Source organism: Somniosus microcephalus, chromosome 5, assembly GCF_052327205.1.
Source record: "Somniosus microcephalus isolate GS21.2 chromosome 5, FLI_Smic_1.0, whole genome shotgun sequence".
In the NCBI taxonomy this organism is placed as follows: domain Eukaryota; kingdom Metazoa; phylum Chordata; class Chondrichthyes; order Squaliformes; family Somniosidae; genus Somniosus; species Somniosus microcephalus.
Window position 1 is genome coordinate 193,514,197 of NC_140991.1, and position 25,762 is coordinate 193,539,958.

Here is a 25,762-nt window from a genome sequence, read left to right on the forward strand (position 1 = left end):
CAATGCTTGTTTTGTTAGGCTGCTTGGAAAACAAAATATTTCATACAGATTTTAATTATGGTAGAAATAGGGGCTTTGCCCAGTCTTGTTTAACTATTTATTCCGTTTACAAGCTTCCATCCGACGTGGTTAATCAAAAGTCCCTGGTATTTAGTAATTTGGTTTATATTCATACACATTGGTAGAAATGTTCATCTGACTTCATTTGCAGTTTGTTCTGCTCAATGCAGCTCAATCCTAGCTATTTTTAATGAAAAGAACACAATTGATGTGTATTATTTCTATATTCATTTTAGTTTAAATCAGTAGTTTATTTTGTCTGGCCTGTATTTGTTTATGTTCCGGTTGGAAATTCATTGAGATCTGTTGTTTCTTAGTGTGAGGTTTGGAAAACTGATTTGAACATCTATGCACATTATATTGCACGCTAATAAAATGTATAGATTGGAAATATTAGTGTGAAACATAATGGGGGAGAAATTCAGTATCGCCACGTTTGGGGCGTAATACTCGAGCGGGCGCGAAATTTAGCACCCGGCGCAAATTATCGCCACCTACTGCTAAATTGACCTGCTTCGCCCCAGGAGGTGCTTGGAGCGCTAAAATAGGCGCTGCACGACTGTCTTAAGGCGCTAAGCCGGAGAAGCGAGGCGCTACCACCAAGGGCGGGCGCAGCGCAGGTGCGGCCAGTTAGCGATTGCACGCAGACACGCTGGCGCTGGTCAGCTCTTAAAGGGGAGGTTCGATCTTGGATTGCAGCCACACTCTGCGCATCGGAGCCCTGATTCTCGGCCTGGACAGACCTGCTGCCACATTCTAACGCCTAGGACCATGGAGAGGGCCAGGGAGCGAGCGCAGTGGTTCAGTGAGGGGGCCTTGCAGGTTCTGGTTGACGCGGTGGAGCGCAGGTGATCTATCCTGTTTCCGGACAGTGGCAGGAGGCCGCTGTCGAATGACTATCGCAAAGCTTGGAGGGAGGTGGCTCACAGAGTGACCTCCAGCAGCATAGTGCCTAGGACCCCTGTGCAATGCAGGAAGAAGTTCAACGACCTCACTCGGGTCGTCAGGGCGAGTACCCTTTTCAGTATCCTCTTCATCTCTGCATGTCCACCTCACTTTATGGCCAAAGGGTCCTGAAAGCCCCAATGCCCAGCCCTCATCCAACACCTATGGGCCTTTCATGAAACTCACACGCACATTACACACTGTAAGGGCTAATCGACCATGGGAAGCAGTGCAGCCAAGATCAGGGCTTCACACTGTACTCAGAGCCCGTCCTTTCTCTTGCAGGGCAAGCTGGCCCATAACAGGAGGCAGCAGCAACGGACCGGGGGAGGCTGGCCTCACCTTCAAGACCTCAGCGATCTGGAGCAGCGAGTCCAACCGATTATGGCAGGCCGGATGATTGGCCCCGTCACCACTGGAGATGCCGACCCCGTTCTGGACAGCAATGGTAAGGTCATCACCTTTTTGACCTCTCTCCTTCCACTTGTGCCTCACACCAGCATCGTTAGCCACTATCGAACCAATACCGTGCATTGCAGCACTCATGCCTCCCTCGCTGCTGCCCTGTCCTCACGCTAAAGCAACATTTGTACCTCCCTGCTTTCAGATGCTGATTCACCAGGTGAGGAGGCGGGCGCTCAAGCTGCCACTGTGAGTGACTCTGAAGGCGAGGAGGAAGAGGAAGCCGGACCATCAATGCCACCCTCAGCCGAGGCAGCCCATGGCCATAAGGGGGACACGTCTTCCCTGGAGGGGAGCAGGGGGCGAATTGTCTGAGGAGGGTGAAGCTCCGGGGCTGGGCCAGCGGGCTGCAGCAACGCAGGGGGGGTAGGGAAGCTCGGCGGCCTTCTCCCCGGAGGGAGAGCCTGGCCTCGAGTCCTGCTACAGTGAGCGCAGAAGAGGTGCGGCTCCTCGCTGAAATGAGCGCCCAGGCGGAGCACAGGCACACTGAGCTCATGGCTGCAGTGGCAAGGATGCCCGAATCCATTGAGTCACTGGCAAGGATTCCACCAGGACTTCGGTGCAGCACTGGCAAGGAGTCTCCAGGTCTTCGGCGCAGCACAGGCAAGGATTCTCCAGGACTTCGGCGCAGCAAAGGCAGCACAGGCGGCTTCCACGCAAGTGCTTAGTGGTGCAATGCAGTCAGTGGCTGGTCTGATGCAGACGCAGATTGAGGCCACATGAGCACTGACTGCTGCCACCCTCGCTGGATCGGGCACGAATCGCCGGGGCCCGTGCCGCAGCAGGCCAGCAGTCTGTGCTTCAGCAGATTGCTCCGCATGCTACAGTTCTGCCCCGTGGGAGTGCCAGTGTGTCCTCCAACCAGGGAGTGGCTGTCCTCTGTCAGGATGGCAGCATTCCTGCTGCCAACACCGTTACTTCTCCACTGCAGCTGCCACCACCTGTAGGACAGACTGCTGCCGCCCATGCAGAGTTGGAGCAGTCAGCAGCCGGGCCCTCCAGGCCCAGAGCTGGTCCAGGCCGTACCTCAAGGGCATCTGCCGACTCAGTTTCTGACACTCAGCAGCCTTCCCCCAGCCTTGCTGCAGCCACTGGGGTCCCATTGCGGAGGAGCTGCAGGGTGGGAAGGGGCCAATCTCGCAAGCGAAGCAGATCACCCTCGAAGGGCAAAAAGTAGAAGGTGTGGCAAAATGCTGTTAATTTTTTTATTGAAGGCCGAGGATCGTGGTCATTTTTTGGTTACTCTTTTGTTCATTGTCTCCAGGTTGTGAGAGCCAGTTATGTGTCTGACTGCTTTTTTGGGGGTTTCTCTCTATTACTTTGTCATGCGGGAAGGGCACACAGTTTGTTAAATAAAGAAGTGTCTTTATTCAGAATGTGCATGTTTGCTCTTTGAACTATTTGTTGCCTTGACCGGCTTAGGGGTTGGGGAACGGTTCCATTCATGTTCTTTCAATGGCACAAGCCATTCCCTCAGAGAGGACCTAGAACCGACTTGCAATAAGCCGCTGACGGACGGCCCTTGCACTTTGTGCCTCCCTCCTGTCTTGGTGCTCCTCCTCCTCCTCCTCTGCTGGTGCTCCAATGTCTGGTGGCAGTGGCTGAGTCCTGAGGATTGCCAGGTTATGCAGCATGCAGCACACTACAACGAAATGGGAGACTCGCTCAGGTGAGTACTGAAGGGCTCCCCCAGAATGGTCCAGACAGCGGAACTGTTGCTTGAGCACGCCGATTGTGTGCTCAATTATGTTCCTGGTCGCTTGATGGCTGTCATTGTATCGTTCTTCAGCAGGGGTGCTGGGCGCACGGAGCAGGGTCATCAGCCAGGTGCACAGAGGATAGCCCTTGTCCCCAAGAAGCCAGCTTCCTGGGTGAACCGGGGCTTCAAAAAGGTCTGCCACAGAAGTCTGGTGCAGGATGAAGGCACCGTGGCTGCTGCCTGGAAAGCGGGCATTGACAGCGAGTATCAGCTGTCTGGTCACACACCAACTGGATGTTCAACGAATGGAACCCCTTCCGGTTGCGGTAATCCTCGGCATTCTCTTGCGGCGCCCGCAAAGCCACATGCGTGCAGTCAATGGCGCCCTGGACCATGGGGAAGCCCGCTATTCTTGCAAATCCCATTGCGCGCTCTTGCTGCTTGTCCAGGGTCATGGGGAAGGAGATGTACCGACGTCTCCTTTTAAGGAGGGCATTCGTGACTTGACGGATGCAGAAATGCACCGCGAACTGGGAGATATTGGCAATGTCCCCAGTAGCGGATTGGAAGGAGCCGGTGGCATAGAAGTTGAGAGCCACTGTGACCTTCACTGCCACCAGCAGAGACGTCCTGCTCCTCAGCTGAGGCTGCAGGTCTGGCTGAAGCAGGTGGCAGAGCTCAGTGACCACCTCCCTGCTGAATCGCAGCCTCCGAAAACACTGCTCCTCAGACATGTTGAGGTATGAGAACTGTTGGCGGAAAACCCTGGGACGGTAATGTCTCGTGTGCCGCCGCCTGTTGGCCCTCCTCCGTCTGGCCATGATTGGCACTCTCTCTCGGCGTCTCTGTGCCCTCTCAATGTAATGGAGAAGCCTGACGTTTCCACCCATTGCAGCCCCCATAGTATGTGGCCACTCAAGGTTATGCCAGTGAAAAAGCAAACCAACTACAAAGATCTGGTCAGAAGCCAGAAGTACCTCTGCGAGCGCTGACTCAATGCAGAAAGCTCTCTCCCTTTGTCTCTCTGCAAATCTCTCTCTCTCTCACAGAAGGAGTGGTCCAAAAATGGCTACCACAAAGAAGCCAGGAAGAGCCCCCTTTAAATAGCGCCCTGTAAGATTTGCAAAATTTCTGCATTCCCCGAAGGCTGTTATTAATAAACGGGACCCTGTGTGGACATTTTAAATCAAAAGGGTACCCAAGATGGCGTCCGTGCCTCGTGGCAGCAAGCCTGTGAGATTTTAAAATGGACTCTGCAATGAAGACAGCTTGGAGAAATCGAAACCAAGCTGCAGGCTTCTGTGAAGAGAGACTTTGTATTTTGGAACCAGACAGGACTCTGAATTATGCATTAGACCGAATTGGAGACAAATCTAAATTCAGTTTAGGCCTATAGTTAAGGCCATCAAGCAGTCTACATATATTATTGGAAACAGATTAACAGAGCCATCGAGGCTGAACAGGCCCATCAAGGAACTTTCAGGACAATACAAGTCAATTATCGGGCCGGTAGATGCGATTACCAGCCATCTAAAACCAGTTCATATGGATTGCTACCATTATTTAAAATAGCCCGCCAAGATTAAAACAAAGAACTAACCTGATTTGGCACGCAGATAAGAGTTTTCGACGAAGGTATAATTGAAGGCCCCCTCGGGTAGCAAGGTGCTTCTTAGGTGTGTTCTTTGTTGGTTGGTGTGCTGGTGCTGCTGCTCTTCGGCCCCTCGCCCTCGTGGCTCCCGCTTTTTCCCCATCCTGTGCTTACCCCCTGGCCTTTGCCCGTGCCCTTTTCCCACTCCATCTGGAACTAGCCCCGGCACCGGGTCGGGCGGACACGGACAATTCAGGCCAGGCGGGGCAGGGCGCGACGAGGGGAGGAGGGAAGACCACCGGAGGAAAGGCCACCTGAAGAAGACCAACTGAGGAGATGAACTGAGGGGAGGCTTCGAATTATCGGGCCTTCAGCCTCAGCCGACCTTCGAATAACTGCACACCAACTCAATCTGGCGGCTGTCGACGAAGAATCATCCCTGCAAGGTAAAGTACCCAAACAGAGACTTTAACTTTGGGGTACTCGAACCTGGACAACGCCCTTGCAGCGCCTGGAGGCCACGTGACGACGGCAGGCTCCAGAGAGCACCAAGAGCGAACCCCGAACCCAACCGCTGTTTTGAGTCTAACAAACCTTTTGATTGGTGAGCATGAAGTTCTGACCCCTCATAGCTTAATCTAGTTAGGTATAGGGGGTGGGATAAGGGGATTGTTAAGATAGTTGGTTTCCCTCGATGTGCCGTGTGTTCCCCATTCCCTGTATAAGTATAGTTATTATTATTCTTTTGCATTTGTATTTTTGCCTGTAGAAGTGTACGCTAGTAATTTTTTCCATAAGATTGTATCAAGTTTTTCCTCTTCAATAAAATCTTGGGCTTTGTTTACATCCAACCACCTGTCTACTCGAGTCTTCTCTGTACCGCCGCCTTGTACCTAAGTCTGGTGTCTAGAACCCAGGGGCATGGGAGCGATTCGAACCGCTCACAAAACAGTCAGGGGCATAACTGACTGGGCATACGTACGCGAACAACACCACCACACGGCCACCCCCTACAGCCCCCCCAGCCCCACAGCGACTGGGAACCATTCCAGCCAACCAGTCGCTGGGAGCGCCAGGCGGAAAGGAGGGGGGGCGCCACTGAATTTCCGGTTTGGGGCACCCCAAGGGCGTTGCACCATGAAATGATGTCAGGAGCTGCGCGCGCAGCTGAGCGGGCGTTGCGATTTTGCGCCGCCGCTAAATGTCTGCTCAATTTCGCGAGAGGTGCAGGTCTCGCTGCGCCTGGGCGCTAGCCGCCTCGCGCCCCACTTATCGCCCTCTTAAGGCGCTAACGGGTGGCCCAAACAACTGAATTTCTCCCCCAATGTGATTAAAAATAGCTTGATGTAACTCCTAAAATGGCTGCCAATTATCCATGTTAGTGCTTTGGGAATTGATTCATGTGTCCACATTCACAGCCAAAAATCAGAGTGGACTTAGGGTGCTTCCCTTCTGTGCTGCTCAGGATGCCCCCTTTCTGAATCCTTTTGCCGCTAGAGTAAGCTGAAGTGGTTGAACGCAGATGCGTACTGTGAATGGGAACACTCGATCAGAAATTCCTGTCTGGTGTTGGTAACCATATTCAATTTTTCACTTTGCAATTGCAGCTGCAGGACTTGAAACTAGGGTCCTGGAACAATGTGAGAGGTGTAGTAGAAACAAATAATGTTGCTCAGGGAAGTAAGGGGAGGTAGAGAGTGCCAACCTAAACTAGGGTGAGTCGCAACCCTAATTCCCGATGCGCACTTGTAACAATTCGGTCTGTATTGTGTGAATTTAATTTTGTTAATTTATGATATTTTTGTAATGTTAAGTGAATTATTGTCGTAACAGCAAGTCAACAGACATGAAGCTAGACTAGACTTGACCACATAAACTGGGCTGGCACTTCAGTGCAGTACTGAGAGAATTTTGCACTGTCAGAGGTGTGGTCCTTCAAATGAGACCCATCTGCTCTCTCAAGTGGACATAAAGGTCCCATGGCAATATTCGAAGAAGAGCAGGGCAGTTCTCCCTGGTGTCCTGTCCAACATTTACCCCTCGACCAGCACCTTAATTAAACAGATGATCTGGTCATTTAATTCATTACTGTTTGTGGGAGTTTGCTGTGCGCAAATTGGTTACCGCGTTCCCTACATTACAACAGTGATTACACTTCAAAAGTACCTCATTGCCTGTAAAGCACTTTGGGATGTCCTGAGATCATGAAAGGTGCTATATAAATGCAAGTCCTTTTTTTTCTCTTTCTTTTTCTCCCCTCTCTCTCGCTCTCTCGCTTTCTCACTCTTACTTTCTCTCCCCTCTCTTTCTCTTTCATCTTATTCTTTTTCTCTCTTTCACATTTAAATTTGAAAAATCAATCAATAGGTAGGAGGTTTGTGTGGAGCATAAACACCGACATAGACTAGTTGATCCGAATGGCCTGTTTCTGTGCTGTAAATCCTAAGGTTAAAAAAAAGCATGGCTTATCTTCTGCTTTTAGTGTCTGAGTATTATATACGAGAAATACTTGTGCAAAGAAATAAGTGACAGTAATGACATCAACCATGAGTGATTAAGATATAACTTTAGTGGCTAGTGTAATAAACATAGGTAGAGGGATCCATTAACTATAGTATAGAAAGATAACGATTAATAAACCTACTCTTCAAAGGATTCGAGAACAGTTAAGTCAGGAAGGCTTGTTTGAGAAAAGTATCTTTGAAGTAAGCAACCACAACTGTTTACGTGAATAGGCTGTTTTCATAATATTCAGGAACAGATATGTCATGAGGTCTTATCTGTGACATGTACTTAAGATGTAGGCAAAATATGGTGCATAAAAGAGCATGGTTTTCAACAGTTGGGGGTGTGAGATCAGAGCAGGGATCGCGGGGGCAGATCCGAGTGTAGGTTGCGGGGAAGATTGGAGTGTGGATCGGGGGGAGATTTCAGAGCATGGGTAGCGGGAGGGGAGGGATTGGAACGTAGGAGGGGATTTCAGAGCGTGGGTTGGGATCAGAGCGTGGGACGGGGAGGGGATTTCGGAGCATGGGTGAGGATCGGAGCATGGGTAGGGGAGGGGGGATCGGAGCATGGGTCGGGGGGGATTGGATTGTGGGTCGGGGGGAGATTGGAGGATGGGTTGGGGAAGGGGAGGATCGGAGGAGGGGGATCGGAGCGTGGGTCGGGGGGAGGGATCGGAACGTGGGTCGGTGGAAGGGGGAATCGGAGCGTGGGTGGGGGGAGGGGGGATTGGAGTGTGGGATTGGAGCGTGGGATCGGAGCAGGGGGAGGGGGGTCGGAGCTTGGGGAGGGGGATCGGAGCGTGGGTCGGGGGAGGGGGGATCGGAGCATGGGTGGGGGGGGATCGGAGTGTGGGTGGGGGGAGGGGGGATCGGAGCGTGGGGAGGGGAAGGAGGATCGGAGCGTGGGTCGGGGGAGGGGATATTGGAGCGTGGGTCGGGGAGGGGGGAATCGGAGCGCGGGTCGTGGGAGGGGGGGATCGGAGCGTGGGTCGGGGCGGGGGGGGGGGGGGAGATCCGAGCGTGGATCGGGGTGAGATCCGAGCGTGGGTCGGCGAGCAGGTTGTCTTCTGGGGCAGAGGGCAAATTCAAGCATAGATAGAACTGAGATGTCAGCATTTCATAAGCCAGAAGGCCAGTGCTGAAGGGCTGGAAATGGTTCATAGACCTTAATTTGGACACCTGCTTTACAGCAAACCATACAAGCTGTTTTATCTCGTGGCACACTAAAGCTGCTTTTTTAACCGGTTCCTGCTGGAAAGACTCAGCAAAAATCACCATCCTCAGCAAATCTACCCAGTTTACTTGGTGCTTTTCAGCAGCTGTACGAGATCTGCATGACAACTGGTGGCACTAGCACAACACTAAATGCAAAGTAAAAGCAATTTAAATGAGGTGTAGATGGATTCACATGTAGTTTTGGTCCTTAAGGGCAACACTCTAGTTTAGTATAACAACAGAAAATGCTGGAAAAACTCAGCAGGTCAGGCAACATCCGTGGACAGAAATTTGAGTTGACGTTTCGGGTCGAACCCTTCTGAAGGGTTCGACCCGAAACGTCAACTCAAATTTCTGTCCACGGATGTTGCCTGACCTGCTGAGTTTTTCCAGCATTTTCTGTTGTTATTTCGGATTTTCAACATCCGCAGTATTTTGCTATCACTCTAGTTCAGTGTACTGATTCAAATTTCTGTGTAGTTAATCAACTTGGCATAATTAAATTTTTTCTCGTTAGAAGTTCTCTCCAGTTGTGACAAATAGAGGCAGATGCTTGTTGGAAGACAAAGGTTTCAAGATACTCTAACTTCTGCCCCAAAAGGCAGTCTCGTTATATAGATCAACATGTATTTAATCTTCTAATGCTCTTATCTTTGTGGCTGAACTTTCTGTAACAAATTTAAATACTGTAACAGCCATCTGGTGGCATTTAATTGACAAGTTTTATTTTCTGGCTAACATACAATCCAATTAAGTATCTTAAGACCTAAACTAAATACCGCCATGCATGGCGGGGAGGAGGTTACTGGGGTTCTCTTAACAAGATTGTTCTTGCACAATGAGGCTGTCTAACATTGTCTTGATCAGACAGAGAGCACACTTCAATAGAATTCTTTATACCCCCTTTATAACCCTCCCCTTCTGCTGATACAATATAAACGTATAAATTTATAAGCATAATTTTTTTGAGATTCCTGTATCATGCAGAGTAATTATTTCCATTTATATTGATGATGAAATGTTTCTTCTGTTGCAGTGCTGGGCCCAAAGGAGACAACGTTTATGAATGGAGGTCAACTATCCTGGGGCCCCCAGGTTCAGTGTATGAGGGTGGTGTCTTCTTCTTAGATATCACATTTTCTCCTGACTACCCCTTCAAGCCACCCAAGGTGCGTACTGCTGGATAGCAAAATAAAGCAAAAGCAAAAAGCACTTGTCTTAACAATGTAAACTGTATGGTGATGGAAAGTGTTTTGAACAAAATAATGGCAGAAGTTCTCAAACATTTGCGAACTGGTCTCACCATTCCAATTCTTTTGGGCTGGACCCCACCAAAAATTCTCTTACCCTTCCACCAGCTTCTACCTAGCCAAGGATACTAGTACTGGAAATTTTGCAAAAGACACTCACTTACCCTTCACTTGTTTCCCTCTCCTCCTGTTTCTCTTTCATGCACACCTCCTTCACGTCTGTTTCTCATTCCTCTCAATGTAAGTTCTTCCTTTCTTTCTCGCTCTTCCTTCACTTCTGTTTCTCTTGTTCTCTCTCCTAATCATTCTTTATTTCTATTTCTTTCTCTCCTCTTTGTCCTTCACTTCCTCTCTATCCCTGTTTCTCATTCACATATTTGTCCCTCTTTCCAACTCTTCCTTCACTTTTGTTTCCATCAATTCAATTCATTTTCCTTTGTTTTTCTCCCTCTCCCGTTTGTCACGGCAGCAGTCCGCAATATTCACACTGCCACGCGCCAAGACTGCAAGGAGGGAGGAGGAGGCAGCATGCTGCTAGACCATGAGCCCAGAAAGTGGAAGAAAACAAGCTGCTGAACAACAAGCATAGAGAGCAGGAGACTGAAACAGCATGTGGGCAAACCAAACAGCACAAGGAGCAGGTTGTCAAATTTCATAAGAGGCAGAAAGTGGCAGTTGAACTTAAAAGAAGAAAAAGAAAACCAAACATTTGGGTGGTTATAGTGAGGGAGGAGCTTGGCATGTCAATCTTTGAAGGTGGCAGGTCAAGTTGATAAGGCTGTTTAAAAAAAAGCATATGGGATCCTTGGCTTTATAAATAGAAGCATAGAGTACAAAAGCAAGGAAGTTAGGCTAAATCTTTATAAAACACATGGTAGGCCTCAGCTGGAGTATTCTGTCCAATTCTAGGCACCACACTTTAGAAAGGATGTCAAGGCCTTGCAGAGAGTTTTACTAGAATAATGGTTTTCAGTTACATGGAGAGACTAGAGAAGCTAGGACTGTTCTCCTTAGAGCAAAGAAGGTTAAGGTGAGATTTAACCTGAGAGAGCAGATGGGGCCTTGGTTTAATGTCTTATCCGAAAGACAGCACCTCTGACAGTGCAGCACTCCCTCAACACTGTACTGGAGTGTTAGCCTAGATTTATGTGCTCAAGTCCCTGGAGTGAGACTTGAACTCACAACTCAAAAGGTGAGTGTGCTACCAACTTTTTTTTATTTTTTTATTAATATACTTTACTGAACATTAAGAACATTTACAACATCGTGATCATTACATCGTATGATACAAATCAATTCCACCACCCTACACAGCCATTCCGCCACCACATTTTAACATCAAAACCTGAAGTTTAATTTGTCACCTGCAACATATATTAATCGATTGTGCTTTAAAAATTGGTTGTAAAATACTGTCCTTAAATTCCTTTCTGAATAAAACATCCACAGAGCCTTATAATGGTCTTTTAGCTTATATTTAAAATACTCTTATAGATTGATTCTCCGCCCCTTAAAAAAACAGAGCATTCCTTCTTTGCACAATCACGAATCTAGCCAAACTGAACATTAAATTAATTGCCGCTCCGCTAGACTCGGGCAGACTCTCCAGCAATCCCCATCTCAAAATTGAGTCCCACGGGATTCCCCTTCTTGCCGTTCGGTCCCCACCCAGCAAAAAAGCTTCACACAACTGTCGAACATAGTACTTAAAGTCATTTAACTGCGGACATAACACCAGTAAATGGGACAGAGTCTCATCCTGTGTCCCACACATTGGGCAAGTTGCCGCCTCCACACGTCCAATCTTGCACAAGACCGTCATGGTAAAAATCCAGTTGTGAGCCAATTTGAAATCCAGCTCAATCCATTCTGGGCATTTAAAATTCGCCCACACTCCTTTCCAAATCCTGTTAAAGTCCAGCAGTGGGTATATACTCTGCCAAAACTCCTGACCAGCAGGTGTCTTGAATCTCCATTCTCTAAATACCTCATAGAAATCTCGAGTATTACAGTTGTCAAATTGGACTAACTCTCCTCCTTTCTCCAGTACGAAGCTTGGAAAAGCAGGACGCATTTTACTTCCTTTGGAGATTTCCGCATTTATTTCTTCCATCCAATCCTGTGGCATTGCCCTCACAATCTTCTCATACATGATTCCTATTGCTTTTCCTTCTACCTCCTGATCCTCCTCCCACACCATGTCCCTCACAATCGCTTCCAGCAACCAACCTGGAATCACCTCGTATAATACATCTTTCACCGATATAATCCCAGCTTTTATAAAAGCTTGATTAAATAAAACCTCTCCTTCGATGTTGACCCACCTGTTCCAAAATAAGGGCTGCTCTAAAAATTCCTCAGCCCCCTTAGGCATAAACCGCACACTTTTTAAAAACTGAGCCCAAGTCTCTACCACCCCCTTATAAAATCTAGGGAGGAGCTTAATCGATTTCAAAAACATATTATTGTATTCCATATACAATATCCCCTGCCCTCCTATCCCACTTTGTTTTAAAAAATGCTCAAAACAACTCTTCCAAAAACTTGAATTTGACTTCTGAAGAAATCTCTTCACCCATTTGATTCTAAAGGATTTTTTCTTCAAATCAATATCTGGGAAGTTGAGTCCTCCCTGATTTCTCCGTCCAATGATGGTATTGTAGGCCACCAAGGCTGGTTTCCCTTCCCATAAAAACCTCACACAAGCCTCTCGGATGGACTTTTCTGCCCACTCAGGAATATCCTCCACCGTCAATAAGTACCATAGCTTAGACAGCAGGAGAGCAGACACCACTGTCGCTCTTCCTTGCACTTTCAAACACCTTCTTTCCCATCTTCCCAAAATCTTTTTAATTTTCATAACCTTCGGTTCCCAATTTAATCGATCCACTTCTTCCCTGTCTTTCTTGCACCCCCAGCACTTCCACAACCTCCACCACCTTAAAGGGACATTCCCCCAACCATTCCCCCCTTCCCCTCCCTGCAACCAGGCATTGGGACTTACTATAATTCACTCTGGCACCTGAAGCTCTACAATATTCCTCCACTATCTCCATAGCTTTTCTCACTGACTCCCCATTTCTCAATGTTAAGGTTGTGTCATCTGCATATTGGTGTATCACCGAAACCAGCCCGGAACTGGGTACCACAATCCCACCTACTCCTTGTTTCTTTCGCATCATGTAACCTAATGGTTCTGCTACCAATGTGTACAGCAGTGGGGACAGGGGACAACCCTGCCTCACCGATCTCTGTATCGGAAAATACTTGGATAAAAAACCATTACATTTAACACAGCTAAATATGTTTGAATAAAAAATCCTTATCCACTGAATGAAATTTTCCTTAAAACCAAATGCTTCCAAAACCTTCAATAAAAACTCATGAGAGACCCTATCAAAGGCTTTCTCTTGATCTATCTTTAATACATAAGCCTCCCTCCCACTCTCTTCCATGAGTTCTATCATATCTCGGATTGAGACCACAGAATCCGCAATGTCCCGGCCTATGACTCCATAGGACTGAGAGAGCCAAACTATCTCCGGTAACACCTCCTTCAAACGGTTTGCCATAACCCTCGCCAAGATCTTATAATCCACATTTAATAGTGTGATGGGCCTCCAATTCTTCAGATCCCGTCTATCCCCTTTATTTTTATAAGCTAAGCTTATGATACCTCTCCTCATAGATGGGGCCAGGCCTCCCTCAATTTCAATTTCCTTAAAAACTCCTAAGAGCAATGGACTTAAAATCTCGAAAAATTCCTTATAAAATTCTGCACTTAGTCCATCGGACCCTGGGCTTTTCCCCCCCTTCATTCCACTTATTGCTACTTTTATTTCTGCTAATCCTACTTCTCTCATCCTCCTTCAAACCCTTTTCAATAAAAGCAGTAACCCTCTCCATCTCCAAATTGGAAATGTCTTCTTTTGTATATAGCTCTTGATAAAAGCTGCTAGCTGCCTCCAAAATCTCCCCACTTTCATGAATAATCCTCTCCCCCACCTTCAATTCCTCAATTAACGATAATCTCTGTCGCCGCTTCTCTTGCTCTAGAAAATATCCAGTGCATCTTTCGCCCTCCAATGCATCTCTAGCCTTTGCATGGAGAATGGCCCCTGTGATGAAATATTCCATTCATCACTGCCTGTGACTGTGGTTGGTTTCAGGTTCCCCCTTACCATTGTATTGCCTGTGACTGTGGTTGGTTTCAGGTTTCTCCTCACCATTGTATTGTGTATTGGAATGTATGGAATGTGTTGTGTGTAGGGCTCCGCCCATACCTGGCCTCTATGTAAGCCAGCTCAGTCTGGCCTCACAGCCAGTACTGCAGACCTCCAGGGAAGATACCTCTCTCCACTGCGTGTTATCTTCTAAGTTAATAAAAGCCTTGTTTTGTTTCGCTAACATCGAGTCTCGGGATTATTGAGGCACATCAATTTTATTAACTTATTTTTCAACACAATGGATCAACTCCTGAAACCCGAACGTTTGGATTTGGATCAGCATGCTCCGGACGCATCAGCACGCTTCGGACACTGGTTTATGTGTATGGAATTCTTCCTGGACAATTCCGCAGCCGTCAAAGACGCTACGGACGCTGCGAGTATGAAACTCGGAATTCTGCGGAATTGGGTAAGCCACCGGGTTTACCCCCTCATCCAAGACGCCGACACGTACCTGGCCGCCTGCGACATCTTAAAGGCGCATTACCAGCAGCCTACGAATGAGGTGTATGCTAGGCATCTGCTCGCCACTCGCGCACAGCGACCTGGGGAATCGGTGGAGGAGTTCCTAGGCACCCTGAAAATGCTTGGCAAAGACTGCAAGTGCCGAGATGTAAAAGCCGCAGTGTACACCGACGAGCTTGTTCGCGATGCCTTTATCACAGGCCTCAGCTCCACTTACATCCAGCAAAGACTGCTGGAAAAAACGGGATTGGACCTGAAACAGGCTGCGGACACCGCGCGATCCCTGGATGTGGCCCAGAGAAACTCGGACGCCTACTCTTCAGCCCGCGCCGTCCACGCCGCCACGTGTGCACCAAGGGCGCCGCCATCTTGGAAGGCATCTTCCCCACCCGGCAGCCCGACACCGTCGGGGCCCCGCTCTCCCCCCAGAAGCCCTACGACAGCCGCGATGCGTCGGGGACCCAACTGCTACTTCTGCGGGCAGCCAAAGCACACCAGAAACCTGTGCCCGGCGAAAGGCACCACCTGCTTTAAGTGCGGTAAGAAGGGGCACTTTGGGAAGGTGTGCAGAGGGAACCCCACTGGAAAACCAAAACCCGCCACCGCCGCGTGTGCGCCGTGGGAGCGGCCATCTTGGACACCATCTTGCCCGACCTCGTGGGGTCCGCCATCTTGTGAGCAGACAGCGCGGACGCCATCTTGTCTCGATCAGGGCCCTACAGTGGCATCGGTCACAGTGGACCAGACCAGGCCCCACCCACTATCCAAATCAATGGTGGACATCGAGGTAAACGGGTGCGGGGTTAAATGTTTAATTGACAGTGGAAGCACGGAGAGTTTTATCCACCCGGAACTGGCACGACAACTCTCCCTAAAGGTGGTCCCTACTCGGGGTACCATCTCTATGGCTGATAAAACCCAGACATCGACCATTCTGGGTTACTGCACGGTACAATTGTCCGTTAACGGGACTGTATACGATAATTTTAAAGTATTAATCATGAAGAATCTATGCGCGAGCGTGATCTTGGGCCTGGATTTCCAGTGCAACCACCAAAGCATCACGCTCAAGTACGGTGGGTCCCAGCCGCCCCTCAGTGTGCGGCCTGGCTACCCTGAAGGTAAAGCCGCCTTCGCTATTCGCGAACCTTACCCCTAACTGCCGGCCAATAGCGACCAAAAGCAGGAGGTACAGCTGGGAGGACAGGCGGTTTATCGCAACCGAGGTAGACAGGCTCCTGAAAGAGCGCATTATTGAATGCAGCAATAGCCCGTGGCGTGCCCAAGTGGTGGTGGTAAGGGGTAGCGAGAAGAAACGGATGGTGATCGACTATAGCCAAACGATCAACAGGTACACCCAACTAGACGCCTACCCGCTACCCCGCATATCAGAAATGGTGAACCAAATCGCCCAATACCGGGTGTTCTCCACCATTGACCTCAAGTCAGCGTACCACCAGCTCCCTATCAGACCAGAGGACCGCCCGTACACCGCCTTCGAGGCGAACGGACGCCTCTACCAATTCCTCAGAGTCCCCTTTGGGGTGACGAATGGGGTCTCGGTCTTCCAGAGGGAGATGGATCGCATGGTCGATGACCACCACTTGCAGGCAACCTTCCCCTACCTCGACAACGTCACCATCTGCGGTCACAACCAGCAGGATCACGACTCGAACCTCGAGAGGTTCCTGAAAACCGCACAAAAACTCAACCTCACCTACAACGAGGACAAGTGCGTTTTCAACACCACGCGCCTCTGCATACTAGGCAGCGTGGTGGAGAATGGGGAAATCGGACCAGACCCCGACCGATTGCGCCCCCTACGGGAGCTGCCCCCGCCCAACACTCCCAAAGCCCTGAAAAGGTGCCTGGGGTTATTTTCTTATTATTCCCAATGGGTCCCCAACTACTCCGACAAAGCCCGCCCCCTCTTGAAAGCATCCTCTTTTCCGCTCTCTGCTGAGGCCCACGCCGCCTTCAAAAGCATTAAGCAGGATATTGAGCGGGCTACGCTACAGGCAGTGAACGAGAACACTCCATTTCAAGTGGAAAGTGATGCGTCTGACTTTGCCTTGGCAGCCACCCTCAACCAGGCGGGGCGGCCCGTAGCTTTCTTCTCGAGGACCCTCCAAGGGCCCGAGATCAGACACTCCTCCGTGGAAAAGGAGGCCCAAGCCATCGTGGAGGCAGTGCGCCACTGGCGCCACTACCTAGCCGGCAAACGCTTCACCCTACTTACCGACCAGCGGTCGGTAGTGTTTATGTTCAATAATAAACAGAGGGGGAAGATCAAAAATGATAAGATTCTTAGGTGGCGGATCGAGCTCTCCACCTTCGAGTATGACATCATTTACCGGCCAGGGGCCCTTAACGAATCCCCAGATGCCCTCTCACGAGGGATGTGTGCCAGCGCCACCGGGGATCGGCTACAGACCCTCCACAATAACCTCTGCCACCCAGGGGTCACGCGGCTGTTCCACTTCATAAAGTCCCGCAACTTACCCTACTCGATTGAGGAAGTTCGGTCTCTGACCAGGAACTGCCGCACTTGCGCTGAGTGCAAGCCTCGGTTCTACCACCCTGATAGAGCCCACTTAATCAAAGCTACACGGCCCTTTGAGCGGCTCAGCTTAGATTTCAAGGGCCCCCTCCCGTCCGTCGACCGCAATGTTTACTTCCTGAACATTGTGGACGAATACTCCCGGTTCCCATTCACCTTCCCCTGCCCAGACATGACCAGCGCCACGGTCATTAAATGCCTCAACAGCCTGTTCTGCCTGTTCGGTATGCCGAGCTACATCCACACGGATAGGGGGGCGTCCTTCATGAGTGAAGAGCTACGCCAGTACATGCTGTCCAGGGGTATCGCCACGAGCCGTACCACCAGCTACAACCCCCGGGGTAACGGTCAAGTGGAGCGAGAGAACGGGACAGTATGGAAAGCAGTCACTCTAGCTCTAAGGACCAAGGGCCTCCCTATCTCCCGCTGGCAGGAAGTCCTCTCAGATGTGCTCCATTCGATACGGTCGCTATTGTGTACTGCCACTAATGCCACGCCTCATGAACGAATGTTTAGCTTCCCCCGGAAATCCACCTCAGGCGTATCCATGCCGTCATGGCTCTCCACCCCGGGTCCGGTATTCGTGCGAAGGCATGTGAGGGGCCATAAGACGGACCCTCTCGTGGAGCCAGTGCACCTACTCCACGCCAACCCCCAATACGCGTATGTCCGGCACGCCGACGGAAGGGAGGACACCGTGTCAATAAAAGACGTCGCCCCAGCCGGTAACGACAACAACCACGGCAATAGCAGCAACAACGACCACAGCAACTCTTACCCACCCACTACTCTTTCATCACCCCCGGAAGAACATCGACCAACGGCACCCCCACCAACTACCCCTTCAACAACCCTGGCGGCACCCCCGGCAGAGACCCAGGAGGCCACCGGGGACACCCAGCCGACACCCGCGACACCACAACAGCCACGTCGGTCGCAGAGGACTACCAAACCCCCGAACAGACTAAATCTATAGAAGGGGTGAATGTGATGAAATATTCCATTCATCACTGCCTGTGACTGTGGTTGGTTTCAGGTTCCCCCTTACCATTGTATTGCCTGTGACTGTGGTTGGTTTCAGGTTTCTCCTCACCATTGTATTGTGTATTGGAATGTATGGAATGTGTTGTGCGTAGGGCTCCGCCCATACCTGGCCTCTATGTAAGCCAGCTCAGTCTGGCCTCACAGCCAGTACTGCAGACCTGCAGGGAAGATACCTCTCTCCACTGCGTGTTATCTTCTAAGTTAATAAAAGCCTTGTTTTGTTTCGCTAACATCGAGTCTCGGGATTATTGAGGCATATCAGCCCCCTTGCATTTTTCCGCTTGCAGTAATTCCCATTCTTCCTTTAGCACCTGTAACTTAGTCTCAGCTCCCTTATCCCCTCCATCCACTGCTTTACAGACATCCATAAACCTTCTGTTTAAATTCTCTTCTCGATACCGGTTAGCTGCCGCCCTCTTTTTCCCATAACGTACCGAAATTTTTTTAACCTCGTATTTAAAATTGTCCCACCAAACTCTTCTTTCTTTCAAGAACAAAAGTTCCCTCTGGGCATTCCTTATTATATTTAAAATCCCTTCTTTATAAGCACTTTCCTTCAGGTATTGATTGTTTAAAATCCACACCCCTGAACCGATCTTAACTCTGCTGTTCCTAATTCTAAGAACCAAAGCCGAGTGATCACTAAAAAATACTTTTTTATAAAAAAATCTCCATCACCTCCAAACTTAACCCTTCCCGCATTAGCACAAAATCTATTCGGCTCTGTTTTAAAACATCACCCACCCAACCTGCTCTGGAGAACTCCCTTTTTATGGGGTTCCGGTCCCTCCATAAGTCTCTCAAATTTAAATTTGCCATCATTTTTGTAATCATCCCTCTGGAGTTATCCTCTTTAAAAGTCATCTGGGCTGAAATGTCCATCCAAGATAAAAATACATTAAAATCCCCCACAATACAAGGATTTTCCACCTCTGCCACTTTAGTGAATAACCCCCGAAAAAACTCGCGACGCTTCCCATGGTCATTCGGTGCATAGATATTAAAAAGATCACAGTTAAAACCTTCCAATTTTACCCTTAGCCGTAAAAATCTTCCCTCAGTGTCCTTGTCCACCAAGGCAACATTCTCTTCTATGGACGGACTCACCAAAACAGCCACCCCTCTACGGTTGTTGTTCGCACAACTTGCAAACACCTCTCCCTTCCAAACCTTCTGAACTCTTTCCAGAATATCCTCATCCCAAAAGGTTTCTTGCAGACACAACAAGTCCGTGCCTTTAAAACCCTGCAACAACTGCTGCAACTTCTTCTCACCCCTCAGACCGTTCACATGATCGAGACCAATGTAATCATGGCTCCAAAGAAGGGAAGTATGCACAATAATCTCCCCATCATTTAATCTCTGGCTCTTCCCTCCTCTCGTGCTCCTTCTCAACTTTTCGCCCAGCTGTTGCTTTTTCCTGCAGCCTCCAGCTCTTTTTCCCCTCCTGTTTAACCCCTCCCCGCTGTTTCAGCCTCTTTTTTGCCTTACCTTTGGGCCCAGGGGCTGCCCTTTCTCCCTCCTTCTGCCCCTCACTAACTTTTCCCTTTCCACAAGATGCCACCCCATCCCCGACTTCCATGTCTGTGTCCCCCTCTAATTCCTCACACTCAAGCTCTTCTGCAACCCCTTGAGCCTGCTCCCCATCAGATACATAATCCTGCTCCCCGTCAGATACTTCGCCTCCCAGTGAGAGTCTTCCTGCTATCGCAGTTTCTCCCACTGTGCCGCCCCCTTCGACCACGTCTCTACCTCTGACCCTTGCACTTTGTTCCCTCACTCCATGGGACAATGGCTCACCTAGATTGCTCTCTTCTAACATCTCTATCTCGCCGATCCCATTCTGCTGTCCCTTTAAGGCCTCTGCCTCCTGCACTCTCTCCCCGCCCTGCCCCCTCCCGCCCACCAAAATATCCAACTCCGCTCCTTTCCCTGGAGCACTCACATCCACCACACACCCCACTCCCGCCTCCTCTCCCCCCGCCAACACCAGACTCCCCAGGGGGAGCCGAACTGCACAAAGGCTCGAGTCTGCACTCGACCCTTGCTGCCCGCTGTTGTCTTTGTTCCCCTCCATAGCAGTCGCCGTTTTTTCCGCCAATTCCAACTCCATCTCCGCTCCGCCAACCTCTGCCTCCTCCTGTGCTCCTTTTTCCTCCATTTTACCGGCTGTGTCCTCCGACTGCACCGCACCTCCGGCCGTTCCACGCTCCTCCCCTGCTCCTTCTCCCATCTCATCGCTCATTTCGCTCCCTTCCGCCACACACTCACAGCGGGCGGGGCCTTTACGACGCACCCCACAGCTCGCTGCCTTGCAGCCCCGCGCGATATGTCCCAACTCACCACAATTGTAGCAATACAAATCAGGGCAATGTCTCACGAGATGATCATGTCCCAAACAATAGTAACATACTTTTACTTGATTGTCGTGCAGCACCCGAAAGTATTGTACTCCCTCCAGAGTCTCAAACTTCATACTATAAGGCAAAGACCTTACCCCCTCCGGGAATCGCACCTTGACATACCGGGTTCCGTCTGCCACCCTTGTTCCCGGATAGTACCTCCTTTTGATTTCGGAACAGATTTTAATATCCCACGACTCCAATTTCTTGCCCAGCACTTCGTCCTCGATGTACACAGGCAAGTTCAAAAATGAAACCACCACCTCCTCAGAATACAGCAGGGTCACCTCCAAAAATTTCTCCCCAACTTTCAGACTGAGCAGCAGTCTCTCGACCTCCTCACGGCCACTCACCATCACCTCAAATCCCACACTTGGTTTCGGACGGCATGCAAAACAGCTTCCTTCACCACAGTCCTCCTGAACCGCCTGGATTATATCCCAGGCTCGAATCTTCCTGTCTTCACATTGTACTACGACGGTATTTTCTTTACCGAACCTTCTGAGGTCCCGGCCCAAATCTTTGGGCCTTTTTGTTCCCCTACCCACCACAGTTTCTTCCCGCATCAAATTCCTCTTGAGAACATTGTCCTCCGAGGGGCCCGGCACTCCGGACCCCTCAGCAGCCATCTGGCTGTTTGTGGGCCAAAAAGGCCCCAAAACCTGCAAACCACACCCCAAAACCCTCCACCAACTTTTTCCAAAACTCCCTCCAACACCCAGCTGCAATTAGGCAACCAGTCACACCTGGCTCACTCCTAGCACCTCCCACCTAGAGAGTGCTACCCACTGAGCCACAGCTGATACCAGCTGGCCTCCTTTTGTGCTGTATGATCTATGGCCTAGAAATTGGATCTAGCCACAAAACGAGCCAAACAATGTTAAGCTGCGCCACCTGAAAATGGAGTAGGTAGCACACAAAATTCATGCTCACTCCTCATTAACATGATTATAGTCATGATTTCAGCATTAAAACTGCTGCTCATTGGCTTAACGCTCAACAGGTGGACCATTATCGGGGCCAGTCTAATTCCCAGTCATGGGGGTCGTCCGGCCGGATTGCCTCCCTCTCTTCCGCGGCCATGTTCGTGGCCGGGTGGCCCTGGAGATGGAGCACGCGGTGTCCGCCGGCGAACTCGAGCTCTTTCGTGACCGGTGGGCGCCGCAGGGACTGGAGTGCATAGTCGGTTTAAACAACCAAATTTTAATTTAATTGGTTAAGTTTTGTTTCAGGGTTTATTGGACTGTTTGTTAGTGTATTTGTCTAATGTATTTTTTGGTTTAAACAAAGAGGAATTCCCAGTCATGTGTGCAACAGGATTCATTTAGTACTTAAAGGGGAGGTGCATTGATACTATAGCACTTTGTTGTCAGGGCAGTTGGAACTGCAGCTGCTCCAACAAGCACAGGTTGTGGATTGATAGCAATGGCAGATCGTCGTAACAGGGAGAGAATCAGGAAGTTCTCCGATGAAGTTCTGGAAGCATTTGTTGTGGCTGTGGATAGGAGGTGGGCTGTACTCTACCCCCCAAAGTGGCAGGAAGCCCTTGCCGTATACCTCCCGTACCTTGTAGCAGGAGATAGCCGACCATGTAACGGCGAGTACCGTGATGTCAAGGTCCGCCATCCAGTGCAGGAAGAAATTTAATGACCTTACATGGCGGGTCAAGGTGAGTGAAGGCTTCAGCAAATGCCACATACCACCATCTGCACCACAAGCCTCACACACTACTCAATGCACTACACCCCATCGCTCACCTACCAACAATCTCTACCTTTCACCACTCACACCTCAGTCATGGCTTCACTTCACCCTCACAACCTTACCACTGCTGCAACACTCACAACCAAATCTCACACCTTGCACAAACTGACAGCTATTCAACTATGGCAGGCACATCACCCAACCATATTGCACCACACTTACACACTTTTTCTCTTGGCCAAGCTGGCACATAACCAGAGGGAGCAATGGCAGACAGGCGGATGACAGGCTGAAACGCAGGACTTCAGGCAGCTCGAGGAGTGAGTTCTGCAGCTAAATGATAACCACCGAGGTTGAACCCCTTGGGGACAACAACGGTATGTTCATTCCTAATCCTCCTTCTCACACCCCACCTCCCCCCTCATCCCACAATCTCTTCTCACTTTCAAGCTACTCATGCTGTATGCCTGCATATCTGGCTTCCCGTGCCCCCCCCCCCCCCGCCAACTCTTGTGCCTTTCTGCTTTCAGATAATCAACAAGCACTTGAGCAGCCTGTCCACAAAGTCATGGAAGAGAGCGAGGGGGAGAAGAGGAGGAAGACGACACCGCGTCACTGCATCTGTCACTCGCAGACACCAGCTCAGAAACTGGCACTACATGTACTTTAGAGGCTAGTGCTGTAGCGGGATCTGCATAGGGTGAGGGACCAGGCACGAGTGGGCTGCAGCAAGGCCAGGAGGATAGGGTAGCTCGGGGGCCACTCCCCGGAGGGCGAGTTCGCGTGCGAGTTCTGCTGCACAGGACTCAGATGAGGTCTTTGATGGGATGGCCTTCAGAAGAAGGGTGATGGGCATGCACAACTAATTGATAGGTGCAATGGCATGCCTGCCAGAGAGCACTGTGGCAATGACAAAGAGCGTGTAGGAGTCCGGCTCAACATTGCACGGAGCTCTGCTCAGAGCATGGAGCACAGGATTTCCAGCCTGGAAATGATGATACACTCCTAAAGAGACCATATCAACCCAGATGTAATGGTGCGAATGATGGGCGATATCGCAGCTTCCATTGCAGCACAGGTAGAAGCGACCTGATGTCTTCATGCTGCAGCGGAGGCTCAGACTGCTCTCATGCAGTCTCAGCGTGATGCCACCCAAGCTCTGATTGATTGCTGACATTGTCGGTGGGTTTACGAGTGTCAACCGGGACTTGCAGGGTGTCACAGCATCCCAGCAGTCTGTGCTCCAACAGATTGCTAGGAATGCTGAGGTGCTGCCCCGGGGGAATGGCAGTGGGTCAGTGGAGCAGAACCCTGCTGTCATCTCTCAAGATGACAGTATCCCTGTTCCCACCACTGCCACTCCGCCATTGCCCTTGCTGCTGCTGCTCGAGGTCATCCTGCAAGGCCACCTGAAGTCTCCCGCATGGAAACTCCGCAACTTTCCACCAGCCATGCTGCAGCCACTGTAGGAACACGAATACGAAAAGACACACGAACGACAAGCACTAAGGGATTGCACAAGGGTGATTAGTTAATATTTTTCCTGTAAATGTGTTCACTGATTTTTGATAAATTTATTAACTTTGTTTGGAATCTTTTGTGGTGTCTCTCATTTCAGCTTTGTGCCCAGGAGGACACTGTGATTCCATGACACAGGAATGGTATGATGGGGAATTTGGTTAGCAATGGGAATCTGGGGTTTCATTCATTAGAATCAAAGTCTGATGAGCTGTTAACAGACAGCCCATCCAGAAGGCCAATTGGCTGCCTGCCTCCTCCCTCCCTCCTCTTCCTCTTGCTCCTCGTCCTCCTCTCCCTCGTCCTTCTCCTGAGCTGGTCCAGCAATCCCTGCTGGCAAGGGCTGCGCCCTCAGGATGGCCAAGTTGTGAAGCATGCAGCAGACCACCATGAAATGGGACACCTGCTCCGGCCAGTACTGGAGGGCTCCTCCCGAGCAGTCAAGGCAGAGGAACCGTTGCTTCAGTAGCCTGATGGTCTGCTCAATGATGTTCCTGGTGGAAGCATGGCTCTCATTATAGAATGCTGAGCACGAATGTTGAGGTTGCAGAAGGGAGTCATCAGCCAGGTGTAGAGCGGACAGCCCTTGTCTCCAAGCAGCCACCCTCGAGTTTGCTGTGGTGGCTGGAAGATTGCTGGCACACCGGATTGACGCAGGATGAAGGCATCGTAGCTGCTGCCAGGATAGCGGGCATTAATGTTGAGGAATCGCTGGACGTGGTTGCATTTGCGGTTACGGTAGATCTCGGGATCATTACATGGCACCCACAAAGCCACATGTGTGCAGTCAGTGGCACCCTGCACCATGGGGAAGCCTGCTATCCTGGCAAAGTTACATGCGTGCTCATCCTGCTTCTCTCTGCTGAGAGAAGGCGGCAATGTAGTCCTATGTAACGAAACAGGATTAATTAAAAATGTCCTAGTAAAGGATCCCCTTGGAATGAGTGACCATAACATGGTTGAATTCCATATTCAATTAGAGGGTGAGAAGGTTAGATCTCAAACAAGCGTGCTAAGCTTGAATAAAGGAGACTATAAAGGTATGAGAGCGGAATTGAGTAGAGTGGATTGGGAAAATAGATTAAAGGGTAAGACGATACATGATCAGTGGTGTACATTTAAGGAGTTATTTTACAACTTCCAAAAAATATATATTCCACTGAGAAGAAAAGGGTGTAAAAGAAAAGACAGCCATCCGTGGCTAAGTAAAGAAATTAAGGATAGTATTCGACTAAAAACAAGGGCATATAAGGTAGTCAAATCTAGTGGGAAGATAGAGGATTGGGAAAACTTTAAAAGACAGCAAAAAATAACAAAAAGATTGTTTAAGAAAGGGAAGATAGATTATGAAAGTAAATTAGCAAAAAATATAAAAACAGATAGTAAGAGTTTTTATAGTTATATAAAAAGAAAAAGGGTGGCTAAAGTAAATGTTGGTCCCTTAGAGGATGAGACCGGGAAATTAATGGTGGGAAATATGGAGATGGCAAAAACACTGAATGAATATTTTGTATCAGTCTTTACAGTAGAAGACACTAAGAATATCCCAACACTGGACAAACAGGGGGCTATAGGGGGGGAGGAGCCAAACACGATCAAAATAACTAAGGAAGTGGTACTCGGTAAAATAATGGGACTCAAGGCGGATAAATCACCTGGACCTGATGGCTTACATCCTAGGGTCTTGAAGGAAGTGGCGGTAGGGATTGTGGATGCATAAGTAATAATTTTCCAAAACTCCCTGGACTCAGCAAAGGTCCCGGCAGACTGGAAAACTGCTAATGTAACGCCCTTATTTAAAAAGGGCAGTAGACAGAAGGCTGGAAACTATAGACCGGTTAGCCTAACATCTGTGGTAGGTAAAATATTCGAGTCCATTATTAAGGAGACAGTAACAGGACATTTGGAAAATCATAATTTAATAGGACAAAGTCAGCATGGTTTTATGAAGGGGAAGTCATGTTTGACAAATTTGCTGGAGTTCTTTGAGGAAGTAACATATAGGGTGGATAAAGGGGAACCAGTGGACGTAGTGTATTTAGACTTCCAAAAGGCATTTGACAAGGTGCCACACAGAAGATTATTGCTTAAGATAAAAAATCACGGGATTGGGG

General features: G+C 49.5%; 1 protein-coding gene across 1 annotated transcript in view; it reads left to right on the forward strand.

Moving 5' to 3' along the window:
• Positions 1 to 25,762, forward strand: part of LOC147117497 (ubiquitin-conjugating enzyme E2 E2) — a 554,464-nt gene that overhangs the window by 492,562 nt on the left and 36,140 nt on the right. The window contains exon 4 of the mRNA XM_085988520.1: positions 9,516 to 9,648. Coding sequence (XP_085844646.1) covers positions 9,516 to 9,648 — 133 coding nt within the window. The remainder of the gene's footprint in view (positions 1 to 9,515; positions 9,649 to 25,762) is intronic.